This window comes from Cololabis saira, chromosome 4 (assembly GCF_033807715.1).
Source record: "Cololabis saira isolate AMF1-May2022 chromosome 4, fColSai1.1, whole genome shotgun sequence".
Classification (NCBI taxonomy): Eukaryota; Metazoa; Chordata; class Actinopteri; order Beloniformes; family Belonidae; genus Cololabis; species Cololabis saira.
In genome coordinates, this window is record NC_084590.1 from 23937400 (window position 1) to 23963336 (window position 25937).

At 38.3% G+C, this 25937-nt stretch overlaps 1 protein-coding gene across 1 annotated transcript in view; it reads right to left on the minus strand.

Annotated features, from left to right (window-relative positions):
• Positions 1-24845, minus strand: part of inppl1a (inositol polyphosphate phosphatase-like 1a) — a 35281-nt gene extending 10436 nt beyond the window's left edge. The window contains exons 1-12 of the mRNA XM_061719215.1: positions 24417-24845; positions 9469-9532; positions 8785-8932; positions 8628-8709; positions 6161-6307; positions 5963-6053; positions 5079-5168; positions 4146-4244; positions 2577-2727; positions 2112-2218; positions 542-644; positions 196-392 (exon numbers count right to left, since the gene is read on the minus strand). Of these exons, the coding sequence (XP_061575199.1) occupies positions 196-392; positions 542-644; positions 2112-2218; positions 2577-2727; positions 4146-4244; positions 5079-5168; positions 5963-6053; positions 6161-6307; positions 8628-8709; positions 8785-8932; positions 9469-9532; positions 24417-24586 (1449 nt within the window). The 5' untranslated portion in view covers positions 24587-24845. The remainder of the gene's footprint in view (positions 1-195; positions 393-541; positions 645-2111; positions 2219-2576; positions 2728-4145; positions 4245-5078; positions 5169-5962; positions 6054-6160; positions 6308-8627; positions 8710-8784; positions 8933-9468; positions 9533-24416) is intronic.
• Positions 24846-25937: the final 1092 nt, after the last annotated feature.

Below are 25937 nucleotides of genomic sequence, written 5' to 3' on the forward strand. Positions count from 1 at the left end.
ATTTCTGCATTCAAACCACACAGAATAGTCCAATGTTACGTCAACTTTAATTTTTCCCCTACATCTTCTCAAACACAACCCTGCTTTTTTCCTTTAACCCCGCTCATGATTTGACTATGTTTGGCGAGTGCGAGCAAGCACATGTAAAAAATATAAATGTGTCACATCAGGATCCCAGAATAGTCGTTTCCTCACCGGCTTATAATCCAGTTCCGTCTGTTCCTTCAACCCGGCACGTATCGACTCCACCCACTCCCGATCACACACCGAGTTTTCCTGGGTGCCAAACACGTACAAGTCGTGAGGGATGGTGACGGTCATCTCGTCCAGAGTCTTCCCGAGGCCGCGACACAACACCCATGAGGCCACAGACTTTGGTGCAGGTACTGAGCCTGAAGGAAGAAGAAAAAAAAAAAAAGAGAGACCAATATTTCTTGTTGTAATAAAAAGTTAAAAGTTTTGAAAATGTATCAATTCGTGTTCCTTTCTAATAGTAGCACTGTAAGGTGAGCTGAAATGTCTTGCTGCTAGTATGTCTAACCCATATTCCATGTGCCTATGAAGACAGAGATCATGTCTGGCTCGTCCTGGTTGGAATGTTTGTTCTTCATCAGCTGCAGCAGCTGGCAAAACGCCTCCCTCTTCTGAAATAACAAGCACACACACTTCAGCAAGTGGATTGATTGCAAGATGATTCAAATGGCTCTACTGGTACATCTTTAACATATGTGGCATTTATTTCTTAAAAGCTCCCTTATTTACGCAAATGCGGATGACGACTCACAATTAGGGCTGCAACTAATGATTATTTTAATAATTGATGAATCGGTCGATTATTTTTTTGATTAATCGCTGAATCGGACAAAAACATAAAATGTATTCCCGCCTTTCATCTGAAATTGAACATTCGAACAGCTTAGTGTTCAAATGTTCTGTTATGAAATATGAAGTAAAGAAATATATACATTTTTGTCAAATAGCTTTAGTAAAGAAAATAAAAGTAACCAAAATACTTACAAATATATGCTTTATACCTGCAAAATATGTAGGCTACTTTTTTTTAAGTGCAAAAAAAGAAAAAGAGGCATTTTTGATATTTAAAGTCGGTGAGCTGTTGGAACAATAAATAAATGACAAAGAAATGCAGATTGGTTTCAAAATTAACACTTGTGTATTACTATAAATGTAGAATAAATAAACATGACCTTCCATACTACTTCCCTTTCTTCAGGAACTTTGCATTGCAATTCAAAATGTTTATATATATGTATACATATATATATAAAAAAATACTTAATTTGAGTAGCAGTTCATCCTGCCTCACTCCCATACAGTGCAGCGTCTTCACTCAGACCTTTTCAGCAAATTAAAACTTGAAGCTTAATCATTAAATTATTACCAAAACTGTTTTGCAAGTTAAATTTGTTTATAAAGCACATTTAAATAAACTAATTGAACTGAAATAAAAAAAAACACACACCTCTCTCACTGCCCATAACAAGCTCACAAACTAACAAGCTGGCAGCAGCATCAGGCGAGCTAGCGGAGAAACTAGCGTTACGTTTCTTCACCGGAACAAACGCAGCTCATCAATGGCTCATGTTTCCGTGTCAGATGCTGTATCACTTTTGTAAAGCTTGCATGTTATGCATCGTTCAGTTTTGTGGAGAGTGAAGTCCTCCCAAACTTTTGAGGATTTTGGTCGAACAGTTTTCTCTGCATTGTTCACTCGGAGAATTTACTTTAAAAATACTGCCTTGCTCTGTTCAAATCGCTCTGCAGGCTTATTTCAGTCAGGCAGCATTGAAAAAGCTCTGCAGATAAACGTTTTTTTTGTTTGTTTGTTATTTTTTTTACTTTGCAGATGAAATAAATGGCCCCACAACATGGCTAGTCACGCATAAATCGCTAATGAAATTCGTTGTCAACACTTCATAATCGATTTTTAGCGATTCGTTATTGCAGCCCTACTCACAATAGAGGTAAATGATTTTAGTTAGTTTTAATATAGACAAGCATCGTTACTATAAATGTTTCTAGATAAAGTTTAAATGATGGATTCCTTGTAAAACATTGTATTTTGTTGTCTCAAAAGTACAGCCTTGGCAGACCTTGGCACTAGCAAAGATGAAGTCTTTCCTCTGACTCTTATCCTTCTCCTTCTCAAACACAATGCCCAGTTTATTCTGCACCCGCTGAGACTTGATCAGCTGACGAACTGAGAGGGAGACAAGAGGCAATAGGGTAAGAAATATGTAGGTACAAAAAAATTCAACAAAGAAAAGCAAGGCTGACCATCTGTTTGAGAATTTCATAAATAAATGCAATCTGTCGCAGTTGTGCTCAACTACTAGGTTGAGTAGTTGAGCAGAGCACTGAAACATCTAAAAATGTTATCCATATTTATAAAAACAAAACAACAACAAAAATCAACCATCAAGTAAAGCTGTAAATACTATTTTGCACAGACAAAGAATTAATTAATCACAATATGTCATAACAATCAGAGGAGTTAAACTCATCTCACAGTAGTGTAAATAGTATTTTTGTGTGTAAAGAGGGAGTTAATTCTTTACTTTTGTCGTGCGTGAAGGTGGTCCAGTCCTCCTGATTGTCCTTCACTTTCTTCATCACGACCAGCCTCCCTCCCTCCACATCCACAGACAAAGTGTACTTCTGACTTTTTCCTATCTTTGTCAGTTCTGCCAGGTAAACATCAAGTTTCACCTGTAATGAACCACATGAAAAACATTATATTCTCTTCCTCACTCACTCACTCACTCACTCACTCACACACTCACTCACACACTCACTCACACACTCACATTCACACACACCCTGTGGTGTGTTTAAGTGCAACCCAGCAAAGAGGTTGTTTTTTTTACCCTGTATGTCAGGGCCCTATATATATATATATATATATATATATATATATATATATATATATATATATATATATAAAGAAGTCATTTCAGCTGCCTTTAAGTCTCTACCCCATCATATTTAAAAAAGAATGACCATAAAATTATACGGGATGATAATAATAAGAAAATAAATGGTAATAAATTAACTGTGAAGTCCAATATAGTGGTGTATTTTTCGTGTAATACTCTATCTGAGTTGAAAGCCAAAGGGAAAGGGTGAGTCCTCTACAGGGATTTGAATGTCAACACCATCTTCCTTTATTTTTATAACAAAGACACACACAAGTTTGTTGCATCTGTGGTATGAAGACAATGTTAAATCCAAGAAAGCATTATCCACACAATAATAACAATAATAATAATAATAATAATAATAATAATAAGACGCTCATTCTTAGTTTTAGTTTTGAGTAATAACAGATACACACCAAGAAGTTCTGTTTGTGTGGAGAAATGTCTGTTCCTTTGCGGCAGGAAGCTGATGTAATTATCTCCCCACAGATGATGCAGACAATTTTCAAAATTATTCATTTCTTCTTTCTTCTTCCTCCTCACCTCCCTCACTGCATGTGCCCCAGTCACACTTAACTCTCACATCCATTTTCATCACTTTTTTTATCCCTTCACTCCGCTGATTTTTATTCATACTCAGAACTTAACTTGTCATCTCTCCCTTTTTTTTGGAAAAAAAAATATCACTGTCACAGTCTTTCAAACAACATTATTCTCACCTACTTAAATACTTATTAGACAAAAAGAAACGTGAGTTATATCCTTAGGAGATAAATACCATGACCATGTGATGGATGATACAACAGGACGTGCATTGCAAGCATTCTTATGGTCCTAGAAAGCTTCCTGTGTTAAAAAAAAAAAGATACACAACTTTCCTGTTTAGCTGTAATTTAGGACCAGTCTGTCCCAAGTGACATCAAATCATCCCAAGACAGACATCCAACTTCTTAACAACTCCAAGGGGGGAAGTGGTTTCTGAAGTTCATTCTAGCAACTGCTGTCATACACGTCCTTCACATGATTCCCCTTCCCTCAATAATTTAATAGTAAAATATCAACCTGGAAAGGTCAAAAAACTGGGAAAAGCGTACATGTTCATAACTGCTGTTTCACTGACCCTCCATTGCCCTGCAGTTAGGTGACCACTAACAAAGCATGTTAGCATGCATTTGAGGCGCTGGCATGTGTGAGAATGTTGGTGTGTACCTCAAAGGCCTGCACAGGAATGGCTTTGCTGTGACGCATGGAGAGAGGAGGAGGGGAGCAAGGAGAGGACAAACTCATGTCCTGTAGAGCTTTCAGCGCCTGAGGGGACAATGAGAGAGAGGCAGAGAGCCAGATGGAAAAACAATTAAAAGAAAGAGTGAGGGGGAAAAAAAATGAAGAAAATCAGAAAGACAAAAAAAAAAAAACACAAGAAAAGAAAGTGCCACAGACATGACTAGAATCAAAATCAGAGCTTAAACTCAGACTTAATGTTTGAAGCCACAGTGTTTGTGTCAGCGAAGAAAAGGTTTCCCATTTCCTATGATGTGATATAACCGGAGCAGAGAAGGTGGAGCTACTGTCGTCACATGCGTCCGGACATGTAGCTCCGCTGCACTGGAGGCCATTTCCTCCCGAGCCAGCGAAACCCTCTTCAAGGGAAGTCAAACCGCAGCGAGTTGAATGCCATATATAAATTACAGATTCTTCTAATTAGTGTGATTTAATGCGAAGGAACAAGTTTCAGATCACGAATGCAAAGTGCAAAGTGGAATACAAATTTTATCGCAAAAAGTATATCCTTGTAGATAAGAGACAAATGTTATTGTTTTGTTACTATTTTTAAACCTATTACCTTCACAAAACCGTTTACAATAAGGTGGTCAGTGAAGTCATCGAAATAATTTAACTTGTACTTGAATCTGTGTTGAATTAAACAAAAAAGTTTTCTGTTCAACTGCTCACTATATTACATGAGTGTTACATTGCAGTTATGATACTGGGATACAAACTTAACGTGTTGATGGGGTCATTTGAACTAAATAAGTCACAGTGTGTGTGTGTGTGTGTGTGTGTGTGTGTGTGCAAAGACGGATGGAGAAAGTCAGAGAGACGGAGAGAGGAAGCGAATGTAAGTCTTGCGTGTGTGTTTACCTTCTTCTCTATGGAGGACAGCAGGTCTTTGAGAATTGCCAACTTGGTCACCAAATTCTCCAACTCCTGGTCTCCACCCTGATTCACTGACTGATAAAAAAAAAGAAGGAAGATTAGTATCCCTGGGGTTTGGAAAAGGGGATAATGCTGAGCATACAATATATAACTTTGCAATAACTTTTAAACAAAAACTAACATCCTCCTGCATCTCAATACCATAATCCAGAGTTTTAACTACCAGACTAAATTTCAGATTAAAACAATAAAAAAGAAATGAGAGTTCAGCGTGGGCACTATTTACACAACGAAAACCACATTTTATTGAATTATTGCTTCAGTGAACTGGTTGTTGACAAACTGCACCATGGAAGAACACAGTTTACCCGAAACATGACTAAAGACTTAGAATAATATTGAACATTTTCCATGTTGTCACAAGGCTAAGACGTAGAAGAGGCTGCCTCTGTTTTCCCCCCAACTATAGGACAAAGATCACACCAGCTCAAGCAAGACTCTTCCCGCTTTTCTTTGGACTGTGGAAATCTGTTTGCCGTCTTGAAGTCATTTTCATGGTATTATTGTTATAGGTAAGGTCAACTTTAGCTGGTTATGGAGATAGGACATAAAGAAGTAGCAGAACTGAATGTTTGGAGTTCTGTGGTAATTTTTTAAGTTAAATCTGCACCTCAAAAGGCACAGGATTAAGATAAATTAACAAAATGCACATTGTGTGCACTAACATATTGTCTTGTAAAAATGTCAGAATATCATACAATGTAATTTAAATTACAGAGATACTACACCACTGCACAGGACTGACTTTATGCTTCCATTCTCACTGAGCAGGAGTACGGAGACGAAGAAAGAAAATGGCAAAGACGTACCTGCTGGATCATCTTGGAGACCATGAAAGCACTCTGCTGATCAAAGACTTTAGACAGGATCTCCAGACCAGACAGAACTTTATCCACCTCCCTACACAAACAGACGGAAACAGATTCAAAACTTGCCTCCCTCTTCTCTGTCATGTCTTATATCAAAATGTTTGAACGTGAAACGTGCGGCTGCTGTGTGCAGCTCACCCATTAAGGCGTTTGCAGGAGGCCACTAGTGTCTTGTTGAGATGAGGCAGCGAGGAGGCTCCCTGCTTGACCGCCTCCAGGTCCAACGCGTAGCTGCCTTTCAGGTATTCGTGAGAAATGGTGCTTAGGCCATTAGCTGAAGGGGTGCTAAGAGAAATCAAGTTTAAGTAAGCAACATGGTTCCATAACATCACTGTAGATAGGTACGAGAAACAAGGAATGTATGAAAAAAAGAGAGCATTTTTATGATTCTATGTTGGACAGCAGCCCATATACACAGCCAAGCACTGGCTTCATACACACAAACAACTACTTACACACACAGTAATAATGTTGTAACACTCCACTTCAAGCTACCCATCTGGCATTCACTTATATAAATGCATTTTACATGGTCAGCTATTTTTTTTCGTATTCTGTTATTTACTTGCTGTTCTGCACCACCTTCATGTTATTACTAAAGTCAATCCCACATTAAGGCTAAAGAAAAGAGCAGCAGATTTATGTCAAGTCTTGCACGGAGAAAGAACGTGATCAAAGACTTCCTCTACAGTCTACAGCGACTTAAGTCGACTGGGACATTCAGAAAACTGTAAACCAGAAGAGCCGAGAGTGCCATCAGTGCTGCAGTCAACAAACAATTCTGCAACTTCTGAACAATTCAGATTAAAAGGCGCCACAGCTTTGTGGTAGTTCGGTATCAACACACCATTTCTTTTGTAGCTGAAAAGGTAAGATGGTATATTTGAAAAAACAAAGCAACCATCTTGTCTATTTTATGAAATTAAATCAAGGTTGCAGCCTCCTTAACACTCCAGACATTAATTCACTTGCTTGCAAAAGTTTCGTTTTCCTCAAATCCTATAAATAACAAAGAATCTGGTCGCATAAGTCACTCGTTATGATGTCATCTGCCCGAGTGAAGCTCATACTCTGAATATGATTCACACTCTGGCTTCCACATCGCTGTCTTGTTCCCCCACTTCCTCTGATCGATGATGCGTTTTCTCCTTATTTTGGTAATTTAAGAAAATGCTATGACTCATTTCCGAAAAAGAGCTACGGCTGATTTCCGTCGGTAACTTGATGCTTCTTTTCACGACAACATGACAAATGGGGACCACTGCGCCTCAAAGAGAGGTTATACCTCATTATCTTTGCCTACATTTGTCCCTCTAACAAACACTACAGAAATGCACACATTTTCTGCTAGAGCCTCTAAATCCTATATAAATAGAAAACCCGTTAGCCTGAGCAAACCAGGCCATATGGCCGTCTGATCACAGTTAATGTGACCACCAAGGTTGGGAAATGGCATCCCTGACTTCACACAGAAACTTACAGCGGATGCTTTATCAAAACCCTGCATCATTCTTGAACACTGCGGTTTCTAGCAGGATGTGGTACATTTTAGTTGTGAATCCCAAGGGGGGCATGTGTGTGTATCTTTGTGTGACTGTGCATCTGCTCATTAACTTCAATACAAATGAGGGTTTGTGTGTTTGTTGTGTTTATACATGCAAACATAGCTATTGTAATGCATGTGTTAGGGCTGGGCGATATATCGAGATTTTAATATATATCGATATATTTTCAAACACGATATGGTACCAGACAATATCGTTTATATCGATTTAAAAAAAAAAAAAAAAATTTTTTTTTTTTTTTTTACATTTTTTTTTTAAATTTTAATGATTTTGATATAGCTTTTGATATTTTGATATAGCTTATTTTGTGACAAATTGACTTGAATGTTTTATTTGAGATTTGCACAAATGTTTTGTTATTTGCACAACTGTCAACCTCAGTGGAAAAGTCTGCCTGTTACTGTCTACATTGTATTAATTGCACAGTGTATTTTAATTTAATTGTTATGCAGGAAAGGGATATTTGTTTTATTTTATTCAAGAAGCATTTTTATTCTATATATGCAGGCAGTTTATTTTTATTTCATTTGTTTTATACATTTTGATATTGTGCAGACCTCTGTTAATAAAGGAACCTGTGTGACATTTGGCACGAGGCTTTGTATTAAAACAGACAGTTTTTTTAAGGGTTTGCCTCAGAAAAAAATGAAGCTAACAGAGATGCTATGCTATAATGCTTTGGGGGAAACCCCAATTAAGGCACAGAAAAAATATCGAGATATATATCGAGTATCGCTTTTTAGCTAGAAAATATCGAGATATGACTTTTGGTCCATATCGCCCAGCCCTAGCATGTGTTATAGTTAATGACAGAAAGAGTGAAACTGACTGAGACATATGGTTGCTTACTGCTAAATTGTTATTGTGTTATCAACAACCTTCATCTGTGTTCATCTGAAATAAAGCTGTGTGTGTGTTTGTTTATGCAACATGGTTAACCTGATGGTTGATGGTTAAGTCCTGCGGGTAGTTTGTGATTACTGTTTACATATGATCGTGAGCAGAACACCATCAAATGATCCATATTATGGACTTTGTACCTTTCCGTGGGTGTGTCTGGTCCAGGGGGAGTGGAGGTGGAGGCAGAGCGAGGGGGGAGGGGTGGCTTCTCATCCTCTCCGTCTGCCGGTAACAGAAAATGAGTGTCAACAAGTGACAAGGAGGAAGACTGATGGTGAGTGATCTTGCGTCAGCTACCTGAATAGTCCCTGTCGTCAGATGCGGCCGTCTCCTCTCGCTCTACAGGGTAAAGCAGGGTGGTGACCAGACCCTGACTGGGCTGCAGGTACAGCGACACCAACTCTGGCAATGTTTTAAATCGCTTAGGCTGTACGCCCTGAGACGTCTGAAAGGGAGAGGAAGGAAAGACAAACAGGGGGGTGTCATATGCTTCTCTGAATGATCAAAATAGTTACATCCAAACTCCTTGGCAACGAGTAGTTATGTTGCAGTAAACCCTGGTGGCCCCCATTGATCCATAGTTAATGTTGTGTAAGCAAGAGCAGCCGCAGCAAGTTAAAAATATAGATCAAAGATCAAACTCAAGTTCATTTCCAGAATAGGCTTTTTAACCCTTAAAAAAATGAATTAATTTAATCACACAGTAGTTAGAAAGATATCTGTGCTGTGACGGCATGGCCTGAAGCACCACGCTGTCGTGTGCATGTCTGTGTGTGAGTAAGGCTGGTGGTGGAGGGGACTTCACAGCTGCTGGGAACAGGACACAAAGAAGCTGCTGTTGGTGTGTGTGTGCAAGAGAGAGCTCAGAGCCAACAAAAGCATCTCTGCCTGCCAGCTGTTGCTGTAGCGTAAACCAGGGAGTGTGTGTGTGTGTGTGTGCGTGTGTGTGTGCATGCGTGCATGTCTGTCTCACTTCAGTACCTGTACTGCCAGAAATCCCTCATCGTCTGGTAGGATTCTGTAGGTGTGGACATGCTTCTGAAACCTGCAGGGAAAGATGAGACAGAAGTATGAAGAGAAATATAGGGAAAAGAAAAGAAATGAAGACATCTGTTTGGCTTCGCAAAAAATAACATTCACTCTTGTACTTGACCTCAGTCAATAGTGGTGTGTGTGTGTGTGTGTGTGTGTGTGTGTGGTAGTGGGGTCCAGACACTGTAGAGCTTCAACCTGTTGCCGTCCATCACAGCTATGAGCGCATGCTGCATCTTTACAGTAGCATGATGCAGTGAATCAAAAATCAGTGTTTATAAATCAAAGTTAAAGTGATAGAAAAAATAGATAGATAAATAAAAGTATTCAATCACTGCCTGCGGTAAATTCATTTTCCAACTGCAAATCAAACAGGATTGTGAAGTATCTTCCTGACTGAAACACAGGCTGTTTTTTTTTTCCTCCCCCTCATCCCATCACAGATCAATACTTTGACATTGCAATAACCCAGTTGAGACTGGATGCCTGCAGCCACAAGCTGGAGCGTAATGATTTACAGCCTCCGCCTCATGTTGGTTCACTCGACTGGTTGAAAAATGTTCAATTTGACACGCAAACACACACACAATATATATATATATATATATATATATGTTGTGTGTGTTTGCGTGTCAAACATAAATCATTTCAAAAACACGTATAGAAAAATATTTTTCACAAGGTACAGGGATGAGGGTTATTGACTGTCACCATGTGTTCATTGTTTATGTGTATATATATATATATATATATATATATATATATATATATATATGTATATTTATATATTTTTTCTTTTGTTAATTATTATTTATTTATATGTTGTCAGCACAATTAAGAAATATAACGAAAAAAGAGTGTATGTGTGTGTATGTATGTATGTGTACTTGTATGTTTGTGTGTATATGTATATTATGTACGTATAGTATGTATGTGTGTGCGTGTGTGTGTGTGTATGTATATATTTATATATAATTAAGAAAAGAGTAATGTAAAAATAAGAAGGACATAAATAAATATTGTTAATATTTTATGGAGAAGGGGCGGGATTAAATAAGTTATACAAGTTCTTCTCACCCCTTTTCGGACATGCAAGTGAAATTACTGTGCTGTTTTTTTCATTTATTTTGTTTTGTTTTGTAAAATTGTCTTGATCGGCCATTTTGTATTATTATTTCTGTTTTACTTGTTCATATTTACGTTATATATCATTTGCATGTTCGGAATAAATCACTAACTAACTAAACACACACACACACACACACACACACACACACACACACACACACACACACACACACACACACACACACACACACACACACACACACACACACACACACACACACACACACACACACACACACACACACACACACACACACACACACACACACGTTCTGAGGTGTAGGTGTTAGGATAGCCTCCTATGCAAAATATTCATGTTAATACTTTCACTTCAACACCGTCCCTATTTACAGCATGAGTATACCATGTATAAATGAAGAGAAGGCTAAATCCATGAGGAGTACATTCACTTCTAACCACATAGCTGTTTTTCTGTTTTGTTCTACTTAAATGATCTACTTTTATTGCACATTTGTAATGCTACTCAGAGGTTTCACAGCAGCTTGATCACGAGGACTGCACCCTTGTTGTCGATGGTCATCTAACGTGGATTCAGAACTTTGTTTGTAACCACAGCCCAACATGGCATTTGACTGAGGCCGATATCAAAATGAGTGCACCTGCATAAGCAAATTTTCTGCATGCACACACAAACAAACACTTCAGCAAAGAGCTGAGCTGCAAGTCCTGGTGAAAAGAAAACAAACTGTTCTTCCAACGTTATTAAATGCCATAGAAATGAGAGGTTTGAATGATGCTTTGTTTAAAAAACAAAAACTGATATTTACTGCAAGATTTAGGATTTTCCAACCCACCATTTATTTATGTTTCGTGACTATTGGAAACCCCACAATGTGATCTGGAGCCTGACATTAAACGTGCTTGCAAGCATTAAATTTGGGTTCTGCAACTATAACACCTAAACACAGGTTAACTATGGTTAGAATCAATCATCTCTATTCCAGAGCAGCAACAAGTAGTTTAGATGAAAATCAACTATTAAATACACTGATTGACAGTACATTTGTATAATAAAATCTGTCCAAAGTACAGCAGCATGTGTGGCTGGACGAAGAGAGTGCATTCCTCTTTGCCAATGTCTAATTAGCCTACATACTTTATCATGTAGTCATGTGGTTAAAGAGTTCAACAAAAGTGCCAACTACATGCTTATTTATACCATTTTACATCCAAGGTCGTGTGCTTAAAGGGGACCTATTATGAAAAACAAGTTTTTTTCTTGCTTTAACATATATAAAGTGGTCTCCCCTCAGCTGCCAACTCAGAGAAGGAGGAAAGCAACCAAATTCTGCAGTGTCTGTACAGCCGCCCGGATGAGCCATCCAGTGTCATGTGGATCTACGAGCCGTTCAGATTCTGCTCCCGTCGTGAGTCACGACAGGAGCACGATGCGTGAAACCACGCCCACAACTATAAAACCGTGTAACTGCATGCGAGCATCCGACTATCGCACTGCGTGACATCGGACGCTCTCTGTCCATCTCCCTCCAGCCAGCTGCCACTTTATTGAGGTTTTTGTAGTGAAATGAGGAGGTATCATAGAGATAACTTCTCATTTCAACTAACTGGATCAGCCGTTCCTCATCCATGACTGTTTCCTACAGCGCTTTCAACCGGCTTTCAACGCGAGCGGCAGGAAGAAAATAGAAGCCTGCATCCGACAAATGTTCAGCTCAAAACACCGCGCTGCATCACTGCGGCCAGTTAGGACAGTCCAATAGAAAATAAAGAAATGGAATTGATTTTGTCGCTGATGCTCGCTCGCATGCATGACACGGTGTAAAGGCTGATTTATGGTTCCGCGTTACACCAATGCAGACCCTACGCCGTAGGCTACGCCGTACCCTCCGGCGTAGGGTCTGCGTCGATTTAACGGAGAACCATAATTCAGGATTAACTCCGCTTCCGCCATTTTATCGTAGCGGTGTATTGCGTCATTCAGGCAGCCAATCAGCACAGAGCCTCATTATCATAGCCTCCCCGCCCACTCAGAATCCTGCATAGATAATGAAGTTAGAAACGGTAAAGAATAAGATAAAGACATGGCCCAGAGGCTGAATTTCTAATTTATAAAGAAAAAACAATAAAGCTTGTTTTTAAGACATTCAAGGCCTGTTTAAAATAGACATTAAATGCCATAATAGGTCCCCTTTAAAGAGCCTTTTTTGAATGAAAGCAAATAATGAAATATGTTCTCATTACTCATTCATTGACCAGGACTCCCTGGCAGAAGAGATATTGTATCTCAATGGGACTTTCCTGGATTAATAAAGGATAAATAAATAAGAAAATTGCCAGCAGTAGTATACCCTTAACCTTAGTGTGCTGCAGGTACAATAGACAGAACTGGAGTTTGCAGTGTGTCAGTAGTGTCTGTTCTAGCTTCTTCTGTGATGTAGATGTGCTACCAGAAGGGAACCCCATTCTGGCTGTGTATCTACATCTACAAGTATTTCCTTGACTTAACCGTGTGGTAAATGGTCAAGCATATTTTCTCCTCTCTAGCAACCACTACCGTAGTGGGATAAGAATGAACTTAGCACCAGAACCTACCATTCACACATGGGCCTAAGGTGACCTTTACACACAGCACCAACTGACACCTTCCACAGAACGCAGACAAATGAACGGATGGTGAAGCTTGAGGTTACACCTCTACAATTACTACACATTTTAATCAACTTTAGCTCCCAGTGATCAGGGATTACCTGTACCAGCTTTTGCTTGGTCAGTCTGAACCATTTTTATTTAGTATAAGTTCGTGTTGAGGCTTAACAACGCGGAACTAAACATCCAAAACATGACAAAAGACGTTCCTCTGTTGAACCGATTACACAGCACATTTATTTGACTGTTGAGAGTAACAGTTTCATATATTGGATCAGACTGCAAACATTATAAACTATATTAAAACAAAAATCTTTCCCTCAAAACCATCTCCACATTTAATGCAAATACATTGTCAGAACAAGGAATTGAAGTCCCCACAGCACGGAAACACACACAGACGTCACTGTTGTGTACAGTGAAAATGTTTGAGTCTGTGTTTTCCTGCTGGCAGCTGAGGAGATTCTCTGCAGGTCTGTGGAGTAAATACTATTGTTTCAGGCGCTGCGGGGTTAGCTGGGGGAGGGGGATGGAGAAAGAGAGGGACTTTTATTGTAGGACACAGATACTGAAAGTTTACAGTGCGAGAGTTGTCAACAAAAGCCCGTGTTGAATAGATGACTGTCCTGTTGGCAGAAAAGCACCTCCTTTTCTTCACAGCTCATACACAAGCCTTTTGTGACTCAATCTAACTGGCTCTCCTTCAAGAGAGTTCTTAGTTTTTCAAGGTAAGTTGGATAAATTTTGCTTAAGCAAAGCATCTTTGACAGTGACCAAATATTTAAGCTGTATCCGTGAAGGCCCCTTCGTTCATTTAGTCAACAAACATGCTTTTCTGTGGTTTCATGCCTGGTACTGCAGAAAGAATTTGGGTTCAACCAGATGCCTCCTTGATCATGTTTCCACACAAATGGGATTTAAAGCAATTGAAACGCAAAGTACTTTCAAATACATCTATATCAAAGTCATACTTGTGCAACAGGGACATTTACCATTTGGTGATGGTAAAGTAAACTATCTACTGGATACAAAAGGTGGTGTATGTAGAAAAAAGATATCCCTGATATAGGTGTAAAAGGAGCACCTTTACATGTTTCATATAAAAAAGGTAAAGCTATAAATAATCTCCAAGAGTCTCCAATCTCCAAGAATCTCCAATATTTAGTCATGATAAAAGCACATTAAATTCAGAAATGGGTAAAAGTAAAAGACTATTTGGGCAGTGTTCCTATGGTGTGACCAGCATCATATATATATATTTTTTTTTGTCAGTTTAAACTGGGGGAGTGTCCACAAAAGCAATTCACCCGCTGTTTCAAACATACTCATGCAACACAGACGCAGCCTGAACCCAGATATGTTAACACATACTGCTGTGATGCTTAACATTGCAACCCTGGAGAAAAAAAAGAAATAAATAAAATTCAATGTCTGATATTTTAATATTCATCCATGGTGTTTTAGTGAATTTTATTGAACATACCTTTTTGGCTTAAATCACAGCACATGAACAACTACCCACAGCACACATATACTAACCAGAAGCTTCATCAGAAACTAGCAAACTGTAACTGTTGGCGGGGTTACAGAGGTTGCTTCCAAAAATACATTTGTGCAATAAAACTTGCAAGAAGACAAAACTCAAATCCTGCAGACTGAAAGGAGGAAGTGAAACGCAAAGGACTGCAGACGGGGCAGAGACTCAGCTTCGTGGCACAACTGGAAACACTTCCTAAACGTTCTGCCGACTCCAAAGCACTCAAAAAAGGAAGTCACTGTAAGAAAGTCACAAGGGCACTTGAAAAGGAAAAGAAAAAAATTCTACGTCCAGTAGCCATATCCAGCTGGAAAACAAAATAACAAAAGTCAAGCAGAGGACTTAAGAAGCCTACTTCACTTAAGCACTTACACAGAGATGAACTACTCTAATAAAGACCCCCAATTTTAGTTGTGTTTTATATAAACTGTAAATTACCAGCTTTAAAGTTACAAAATCTCTTGCTACAATCACCTTTGTAGCCCCCATGGCAATGCAGCCTTTCAGGTTTACAAGAATGTAACAGTTTTAATAAAACTTTTGTCTAATTTCTGTGTTTTGAGACTGACTAATTAATGTTTGTAGAGATACAAAAAAATCTATCGAGGTAATTCTCACCCACCCCTTCAGTATCTTCTTCCTCAGAGGCGAGCTTGAGACGAGGGTTAAGCAGAGCGTGTAGCAGAACGGTCAGCTGATTTACAGTCTGCCTACTGGAAACACTTTTCCTCGCTGTAAAAAAAGTTCTGTTGCAGAACATAAGTGCAAACACAATGATCTTCATGTACACTTCCACCATCTGAAGAACTCATGCCTCACTTTCCTACTTTTTGATAGCACTGTCCAGAGAGAGAGGAAAAATGACTTTCTTCAGAAAAATAATTGTGTTTCAGTGTCAGATGATGGAACGAGCCTGAATTTGTGACTGAAACATGGCCCATTAACCACATGTTAACGAGCTTTACTTTTACAACCCGCTGCTGCAGCTGCTGCAATCTCGATTTTCGGACCACAGCATTGTCAAAAATCACCATACACATAAGTTGAAGACAGCAGCTGTGCTTTCGACTACATTTACAGCTATAGAAACAACACCCTGTTTTAATTCTAAGGCTTTAAATGTCAGGACAAAAAAAAGATCTTCTAGTCCTTGCAAAGTATTAAAATTACATAAACAACTCAAGTAAATATCAAGTAGTTTAGCAAAGAGAAAACCATTTTGCAGAAGCACTATGTGAAAAACTCAGCAGTCTCTTTCTGGCTCTACTGGGATTAAAATAACAAGTACGGCACCAGCGAGGTTCTGACCCCCAAATGCACTTGATTACTTCAGCAGCAGCAAATGTGAAAACCTACATAAAAGCAGACGTTTTGGCATTACCCTGATCCAGAGCATTCAAATGCGTAGTCACAAAATAACAATGAGGAAAAACATTAGTAATAATGTTAAAGAAGCAATTGTAGCTGCCCATCAATCTAGAACAACTTAAGGCCACTCGAGTGGTTTGTTGTGAAGTTTGCTCAAGACAATCCTCAGACATCCGAGGAAGGACATCCTGAGAAAGGTCATCCTCAGTCAAACTGCAAAACCCTGAAGCTCCATCCCATACTGTACAGGACTTGGTTTGCACGTTTATTGTTAGAGTTTGTGACTGCACACATATGGCCTGTTTTGAAGGGGTACAAAGACAAAAACTCTTCTCTCTTAAAAAGGAACATGGAAGCATATCTTTGATTTGCAGTTAAATCTAAACAAACTACAAGACCTTTGGAAAATTGTCGCTCAGAGAGATGAAAGCAAAGTTAAGACTGTTGCCAATAATTCACAGCATATCAGCACAAACACCTCTAACAGCCAGGCACAGTGAGGGAGTCGTGATGATTTGGTGTTGAAAGTGTCCTGGTGCCAAAAGTGAAGGCAAATTTCTGACACTTAAAGCTTCGCTTAAATAAGAAACAAGACAATGACCTCAACCATGACAGGAAATGCCTGAACAAGACATTTGCCCTGTGAGGCCGAACGTAAAAAACACATCATGTCAGCACAAACATGATGCAGAAGTGATGATTTTGGCTTTGTTTGCAACTACAGAATTTGGGCACTTCAAAATCAATGATGACCATTGACTCCTTCGTACCCTGCAGGTCTTAGAGTAAAATCTGAGGTTGACACACTTTCTTTAATTTGTCAGAAACACTGACAGGATTTATTCTGGCTGTGTGTCCATTTGTTTTTTGTTTAATGGCCATTTGAAATAATCAACAACCAAGGGTGTTGAAATCCCACCCATCTACTATATTTAATTTGTTAATATAGTCTAGTTTTGCTTTTAAGCCCTGCAACATATTCCAGGAAGTTAACACACACAGGGGCAATTTGCACTAGTATAAAGGGGTTAGATTAAAAATAAATCATAATAATATCATTTCAAACAAGTGAAGTCAACGGGCAAGTGAGAATGATTTTGCTCAAAAGCCGTTTTCAAGAAAGGCTTTGTCTTTGAGGATCAGAGGATCTTCACTTTGTCAACAAATGTGTGTGAGATAAAAAAAAAAAATCGTATTGTGCAAGAACAATGCTGCTGAAAGAATGACTGGAAAAGGTCTAAATATTCACACTTCAACGACACATGATATTGTTCAGCATTTCAAGGAATCTTGAGGAGTTTCAGCGCATAAACTGGAAAGAGCACGCTGGACATCTGATCTCTGATCCCTCAGACAGAACTGCATCACCATTCACTGGTTGCTGACATAATTACATGGGCATAAGATTACTTTGAGAAATATTTATCAGACGTTACAATACAGGGCTAGATTTAAAAATGTTACTTTACTGTGCAAAATAGACGACGGAGCTAACAAGGTTGCTCATCCTCATCACCTCTGTTTTTATGTTTTTTTATGTCACAGTGGAAACATTTACCCTAAATCAGTTTTCCAGATCTTCATCTTGGAAAAAAAAAGTGGCTGTGGAAGCAAAAATAAAAAAGGATCATCTGGAAAGGTGTAAATTGGGAGTAAAATATGATGCCTTCAAGATGACATCTTTTGCAGGGGGTGTCCATATATTTTCCAAACATTACAAAGAATAGATGAGGCAGAAGAGGGAATGTTTATCAGCAGGAATCCTAACCTGTCCCCCAGAGTATAAATATACACTGTACTGTTGAACAAAAACAAACACACACAACAACAACAACAACTGTAACTCTTCTCTGTCAAGTATCCTCAATGGCAGAACTCATTTTAAGTGATGTTAGACGAAACTGTGACATTAGAAAGTGCTATACAGTCCCAAATGTTTTTGGAATGTGTTAAAGATTCAAATGTGGGTGAAAATTAACAAATGACATGAAATGAATGAGGATAAACTAATATCATGCGTTTATACGACCTGCAAAGAAATAAAAGTCAAAGTAACTGTTAGAAGAAGTTTTTTTTTTTTCCCCCGTGTCATCCAAACCTCTGAGGTGGAGCTACATGTCAAGTTAACTTTTATTCATATTCCACTGAGAAAATAAAAACATTTATACAAAAATTCTACAATGTTTTCAAATTGTTGATTTATCTGAATAACATGAAAACAAGATTCTTATGACCTGTCAGCAAACAGTATAGTACTCAAGAAGGCTTGAAGCAAAGAATATTCAGCACCAGAATGCGGTACTAGTAGATGGTAAGAACAAAGTATTTTCTTTTGGTTTGTTTTGCCCAAATTATCTTTTCATAATCTGCTTTAGAGGCTTTGGGGGAAACACCGAGATCAAAATGGTGGAAAGTTACTGTTTTTAATATTTCATTTCCAAGTTAATTTTACATCAATGCGGAACTCCCTTTTTTCCCCCCTAAAACATTTTTACCATTCAAATCCAAACAGTCTATGAGCTTATCAAACATCGGTATGGCACTTTCATTTGCATATAACTTCTGTCTGCACATCTGCAAGTTTGAATAAACCCACAATTACAAAACATTCATATCATATAGTGAAATGAATCCAGAAACTACTTAAATATACAACAAATTGGTTCCACTTTTACTTCAACTGACATTGGCACTCTCTACATTTAATTAAATTAATATGTATAATTAATGTCCCAATGTTATTTCAATGTAAAAGCTGCTTCTGTTCCACTTTGAATTTCATTAAATATAAACAACAAAAACATCATTACATATTGTAACACACACTGCATACGTTTATAATAATGCAAGCCTTGAACATTTATCATGATGTAAAACAGTAAACTAGCAAATGATCACAGAATTGATGCAGGGTGTTATTAACTATTTGAAATTCTGTCTTGAAAAAGACGACAATAAAGTAGTGACCACTTAATTTTCTTGTGTCCAACTGCTTCTTTCCGAACACCAATCAGTTAAAAGTGCAAGTGCTATACTGCATTTGCATATTCTTGGAAACATGTGCTACAAAATGATGCACTGCTGGTGTGCATGTATAAACATCAGATACGGGATGTAGGTCATGTCAATGTCACAGAAGAGAGCCACATGGCTTTTAATGCCCTGCATGAGTTCAGTCTGTTGTCTATGCATATATGTTTATCTTTGGGGGGGCAATGCAAGTAGTTTTAGTCGTCAAAATGTCGTATCCCCTCTCCAGACAGCTGCTCATTGAATATATATAAAGTACAGTCATCAGAAAAGTAGATTTTAGTGACTTAGATTGTGTTACAGGCTAAAGAAGGAGTTGAATGGTGGTGAATTATATCCTGTGTCATGGAGGTTGGATGTTTCATTTCTTATTTAGCAAAGGGGAAGCCAAGCCCTGTCAAGTCTCCCTAAACAGGGATAACTTTAATTTCAGTGATACACAAACTGTTGACATTTCATGACGCACTTGTGCAAAGATATTTTAGTGCAACTCCTCGTCTACTGCTTCAACACTCCCCTGATCTTATAAAACCCTTCAATTAAAACATCGAGAAGGCTTCACCAAACCACTGATGCTTTCATTTACCTTCACAAGCATAGAGTTTAAAGCCAATCCTCGCAGCCCACAGCCTGATTGCAGCAGAAAGGCTGATTTATGGTTCCGCGTTACACCAACGCAGAGCCTACGGCGTAGGGTACGCAGCGACGCGCACCGTACCCTACGGCGTAGGCTCTGCGTCGATTTAACGCAGAACCATAATTCAGGCTTAAGACGGAGCTGCAGGCGACCACATCACACACAAGACAGACAGGGACAGCCCGAAAGTTATGTGCCATGCTGGAGTTTCACTTCTGGGCAGACAGGCTGTCCCTCTCTCCCACTCGTTTCTCTCTAGTATAGTCCATGGGCCAGAGCCCAAAATTTCACTGGTCAGTACCACTCAAGGTGACAAAACTTGATTATGATTTTTGAAAAGATCCATGTCTATAGATGATATTCTGGTATGATAACCCTTCCTGAGTGGCAGCTGTATCAGAGTTATCAGCTCATGAAGTTACCCAGCCCCTTCAGAAAATTACATTTTAGATGCTTGTTTATAAAACTAAGCTGATTCCTTATCTCATTGAGGTGTCCTTTATGTCCTGTATTTGTATGATAAAGACCAGTTTGTGACATTAGCCTAGTGGCTGTTATAGTTTCATAGGAGCCTAATGATGCTCTTCTAGTTTAAGGCTCACAATGACCTGTAACATTGATATAGTAGGGGTATATTATACATTTCCTGAATGCTTATGGTCCTGTGAGTTTTCCAGTTTTTGTGTCTCTGTTGTTCCTAGATGACACAGGGATAGAATATATAGTATATCATTTAGGTGAAAATGGTGTAAAAATGTTTGTTGTTTATAGTTTAAAGAGCTGCAGTGGACTCTATGTTGGTCAGAAAGTTTCACATCTTAGCTTGAATGAATGCTTAAAAGGTCCCCTTTAAAATGATACCAAAGACAATGTTGTGAAACATTGACAGATATCCTGTACATGAGTCTAAACCAGGATATGCAGCAGCATCTAAAATGTAATTTTCTGAAGGGGCTGTGTGACTTCATGAGCTGATAACTATGATACCCGTGTGCAATAACCTGTCTCTTTGTACATACTCTTTTCTACTTTTTATATTGCTCTTTTTTTATTATTTAGCTATTTATTGGTTATTTCTATTTAAAAAATTTTGTATAAACCGTTGAGCGTGTGTGTGTTTGGCTGCTGCACGATTGAATTTCTCCTCTGGGAGCTATACAGCTGCCACTCAGGAAGGGTTATCATTAGTGGTGGGGGGAAAAAATTGATATTGCAATATATTGTTGCGCTTTCTGTCACAATAAATAAATCGATAAACTGATGGCAAATATTGATATTTTATTACAACACACATAATGGATTTACGGGGTTGTCACCGCACTATTGTTCATGCACTTCAATTTGTCCAGCTGTACAGTGTTTACGTTTACAAGACTAGGAGGCAGTGAGGCTCTATACAAATGCACTTTCTTTGTACATTGTATGAAGTTTTGGCTTTGAATAAATGCATAACTACAGACGTTTGGGTATTTTTTCTTTTGTCACATATCGTGATATATCGTTGATGAAATTTCTTACAATATATCGAATATCGTAGATATCGTGTATCGTGATATTATCGTTATCGTGGGCCACATATCGCCACAGTATTGAATCGTGAGTTACCCATATCATCCCACCCCTAGTTATCATACCAAAATATAATCTACAGACATAGATATTTTCAAAAATCATAATCAAGTTTTGTCACCTTGAGTGGCACTGATATCTGGTCTGGCCCATGGACTAAATGGGGGAAAGTAAACACTGCAGGGTTTGAGCTACAATTTGGTGCCCAGAGGTGTCAAGTAACAAAGTACAAATACTTTGTTACCTTACTTAAGTAGAAATTTTGGTTATCTATACTTCACTGGAGTAATTATTTTTCAGATGACTTTTTACTTTTACTCCTTACATTTTCACGCAATTATCTGTACTTTTTACTCCTTACATTTTAAAAACAGCCTCGTTACTCTATTTCATATCGGCCTTTAAAAAAAAACTATCCAGTTAAATTGCTCCATCCGGATAGAGTGATTTTGGTTGTGGTTGTGGCACAGATGTTCTTGTCCAGTTTTGTTCTTACATCCGTTGCCCTCAGATTCCTGCAACTAAACTTGGATGTACATTACAATAAAGGTTAGGATAAATGATAACATGCCCCTGAAGTTTTACTTTTTGCACCATTACAATACTTATAGGCAACTAGTCATCATATCTTCTGCTCTCTGAAACACATGTTAATGCTCAATAGTACACATATATGGTTCTATAAATATATTTGCATTATACTAAGATGCATTCATTTTCAATGGCTTTTGTCCTTAATGGCTTTTTTACTTTTACTTGAGTAAAAAACTTGAGTTGATACTTCAACTTCTACAGGAGTATTTTTAAACTCTACTATCTATACTTCTACCTGAGTAATGAATGTGAATACTTTTGACACCTCTGGACATAAATATTTTCAAAAATCATAATCAAGTTTTTACACCTTGAGTGGCACTGATATCTGGCATGGCCCATGGGCTAAATGTGGGAAAGTAAACACTGCAGGGTTTGAGCTACAATTTGGTGCCAGTTTGCTGCAGGAGACGAGTTTATGTAGAGCCCAGAAAAGAAAAGCCTGTGCAGTGGGACTTTTGAGGCGGCTATGGACTTTAGGCTTGCCACCCGTCCCTTAAAATACGGAATTGTTCCGTAATTGGGAATTAAAAGTTGTGTTCCGTATTGAACCAATACAGACACATATTATGCTCTTATTTATTGATGTCATAATATACAGGTGAAGGTCGGAGAATTTGAATATATTGCAAAACTTTATTCGTAGTAAATTCAACTAAAGGTGAAACAAATATATTATTTCCCACTACATTCAAAGTGAGATATTTCAAGCCTTTATTTGTTATAATTTTGGTAATTATGAATCACAGTTTATGAAAACCCCAAATGAAAAAATCTCTATATTATGAAATCAATAAACAATTCAAACATCAAAATAATAACAAATAAAGGTTTAACATATCTTGCTTTGCGTGTAATGAGACTATGTAATATATTAGTTTCACCTTTTAAGTTGAATTATTGAAATAAATTAACTTTACACCATATTCTAGTTGAATTATTGAAATAAATTAACTTTTACACCATATTCTAGTTGAATTATTTAAATAAATTAACTTTTACACCATATTCTAGTTGAATTATTGAAATAAATTAACTTTTACACCATATTCTAGTTGAATTATTGAAATAAATTAACTTTTACACCATATTCTAGTTGAATTATTGAAATTAATTAACTTTTACACCATATTCTAGTTGAATTATTGAAATAAATCAACTTTTAGACCATATTCTAGTTGAATTATTGAAATTAATTAACTTTACACCATATTCTAGTTGAATTATTGAAATAAATTAACTTTTACACCATATTCTAGTTGAATTATTTAAATAAATTAACTTTTACACCATATTCTAGTTGAATTATTGAAATAAATTAACTTTTACACCATATTCTAGTTGAATTATTGAAATAAATTAACTTTTACACCATATTCTAGTTGAATTATTGAAATTAATTAACTTTTACACCATATTCTAGTTGAATTATTGAAATAAATCAACTTTTAGACCATATTCTAGTTGAATTATTGAAATTAATTAACTTTTACACCATATTCTAGTTGAATTATTGAAATTAATTAACTTTTACACCATATTCTAGTTGAATTATTGAAATAAATTAATTTTTACACCATATTATAGTTGAATTATTGAAATAAATTAACTTTGACACCATATTCTAGTTGAATTATTGAAATAAGTTAACTTTTACACCATATTCTAGTTGAATTATTGAAATAAATTAACTTTTACACCATATTCTAGTTGAATTATTAAAATAAATGTACTTTTACACCATATTCTAGTTGAATTATTGAAATAAATTAACTTTTACACCATATACTAGTTGAATTATTGAAATAAATTAACTTTTACACCATATTTTAGTTGAATTATTGAAATAAATGAACTTTTACACCATATTCTAGTTGAATTATTGAAATAAATTAACTTTTACACTATATTCTAGTTGAATTATTGAAATAAATTAACTTTTACACCATATTCTAGTTGAATTGTTGAAATAAATTAACTTTTACACCATATTCTAGTTGAATTATTGAAATTAATTAACTTTTACACCATATACTAGTTGAATTATTGAAATAAATTAACTTTTACACCATATTCTTCACCTGTAGGCTATATTACATCTGGGCTGATGTGGACATACATAGCATAGGAGGATATTTCAGTTGCTAGTATGGTAGGCTGTCTGTACAGTCATGCAAGTTCATTGCTATTAAAGCACTTTAAACTTTAAATCAAAGCATTTTGTTTTTTCATATAAAATAAACACATTTTTATTCAGTTTAGAAGTTTTGGGGCTTTTTTTTTGGCTCCTGCGCTGCTGAAATCGGGGCGTCCCTTATTTCTATTTCTGAAAGGTGGCAGCGCTACTGGACTTATAAACCCAGTTAGTCCCTGGAGAAAGGTAAACAGAGCCGGGTTGGTACTCACAGCACACACAGCGCGTACGCCCCGCTCACGCTCTCGCTGTCCCGCACCAGGAAGCTGCCGTCCCGGCCGGCCCGGGCCAGCTGCTCCTCGGCCGCGGCGCGGCTCAGGTCCCGGTGGTACCACATCGGCGGAGAAACCCCTCCACCTCCACCTCCTCCTCCCCCGGCCATGGCCACAGCCCTTCAAACCGGGCTTTTTCCTCAAAGCGCTTCCCGTTCCTCTCCGAAAAAACTTCCCAGCTTCTCCCCTCCTCCAGTCCAGGACCAACTCCGTCCTACGGAGCAGAAAAGCGGGGGAGAAACGTCGTCCTGGAGGCCGGGGCGGCGGGGGTTTAAAAGCTGGTCATTTGGTTAAGTTACTGCTGTTTGTGGTAGTTTCCCTCGGTTCCTGAAGGGCGCACTAACCCTCCCCTTCTGCTTCCCAGGCAGTCCCACGGAAACCAGGCTGCTGTGCGTTAAATCGACGCAGAGCTTACGCCGTGGGGTACGGCGTAGGCTCTGCGTTGGTGTAACGCGGAACCATAAATCAGCCTTAAATCTCTCACTGGAGGGACCGGCGGCCCCCGCGGCGAGGACAGCCAGCTTCCTGCCGAGGATTTCAAAATAAAACTCAACAATGAAGAAATTTACAGCGAGACATTTTATCATAAAATGTGTCTCCTGTTATGTATCACTTCAGTTAACTTGACAAAGATGAACCCTGGTGGGCAAGATAATAATCAAGAAGAGGAAAGTTAAAGGGGACCTATTATGGCATCTAATACCTATTTTAAACAGGCCTTGATTGTCTTAAAAACAAGCTTTTGATTTTTTTTGCTAAATAAATTAGAAATTCCGCCTCTGAAGGTTGGATTATGGTACTGCAACAAATCGACGGCGAGCGTGCGCCGCAGGTTGCGCCGCGTCGCGCACAACCACGCCACGCCGCACGCCACGCCGTGCCTGACGCGCACCTCCCACAAATTGTAACTACGCGTCAAGAGGTCGCAGACCAATGCAGACCGAGAGGGCTGTGATTGGTTCGCTTGGTAGCAACGCATTTCCGGTTCTGGTTCTTGAACCAGTCGTGAAATTTCAGCGCTCTTTTCTTCATGTATGTGTGATTTATTTTGTTTTGGTTTTTTGCAGAATAGTTGTCCTTATCTCTTTGATTCACTGTGACCGGAAAAGTCGGATAAACCATTCAGGAAAAGATCGCACCCCCCTAGCGCTCTCAGGGGATATTGCACCGCCGCGAAATGGAGTGTTGGAGAAGTCCGGAGGGTTCACGAAAGCGTCACGGCGGCGGCGTGTGCTCTGCGTTGGTGTAGCGCAGAACCTTAATCCAGTCTTGAGCCATGTCTGCAGCTTCCCATTCTCTAACCTCATTCTCTATGCGGGATTCTGAGTGGGCGGGGAGGCTATGATAATGAGGCTCTGTGCTGATTGGCTCCCTGAATGACACGTAGCAGGGGAGGGCACAAAGACAGAATACAGACATTTGTGTTGGTTTTTACAACCAACAAAAGAGCAATTCGCATGT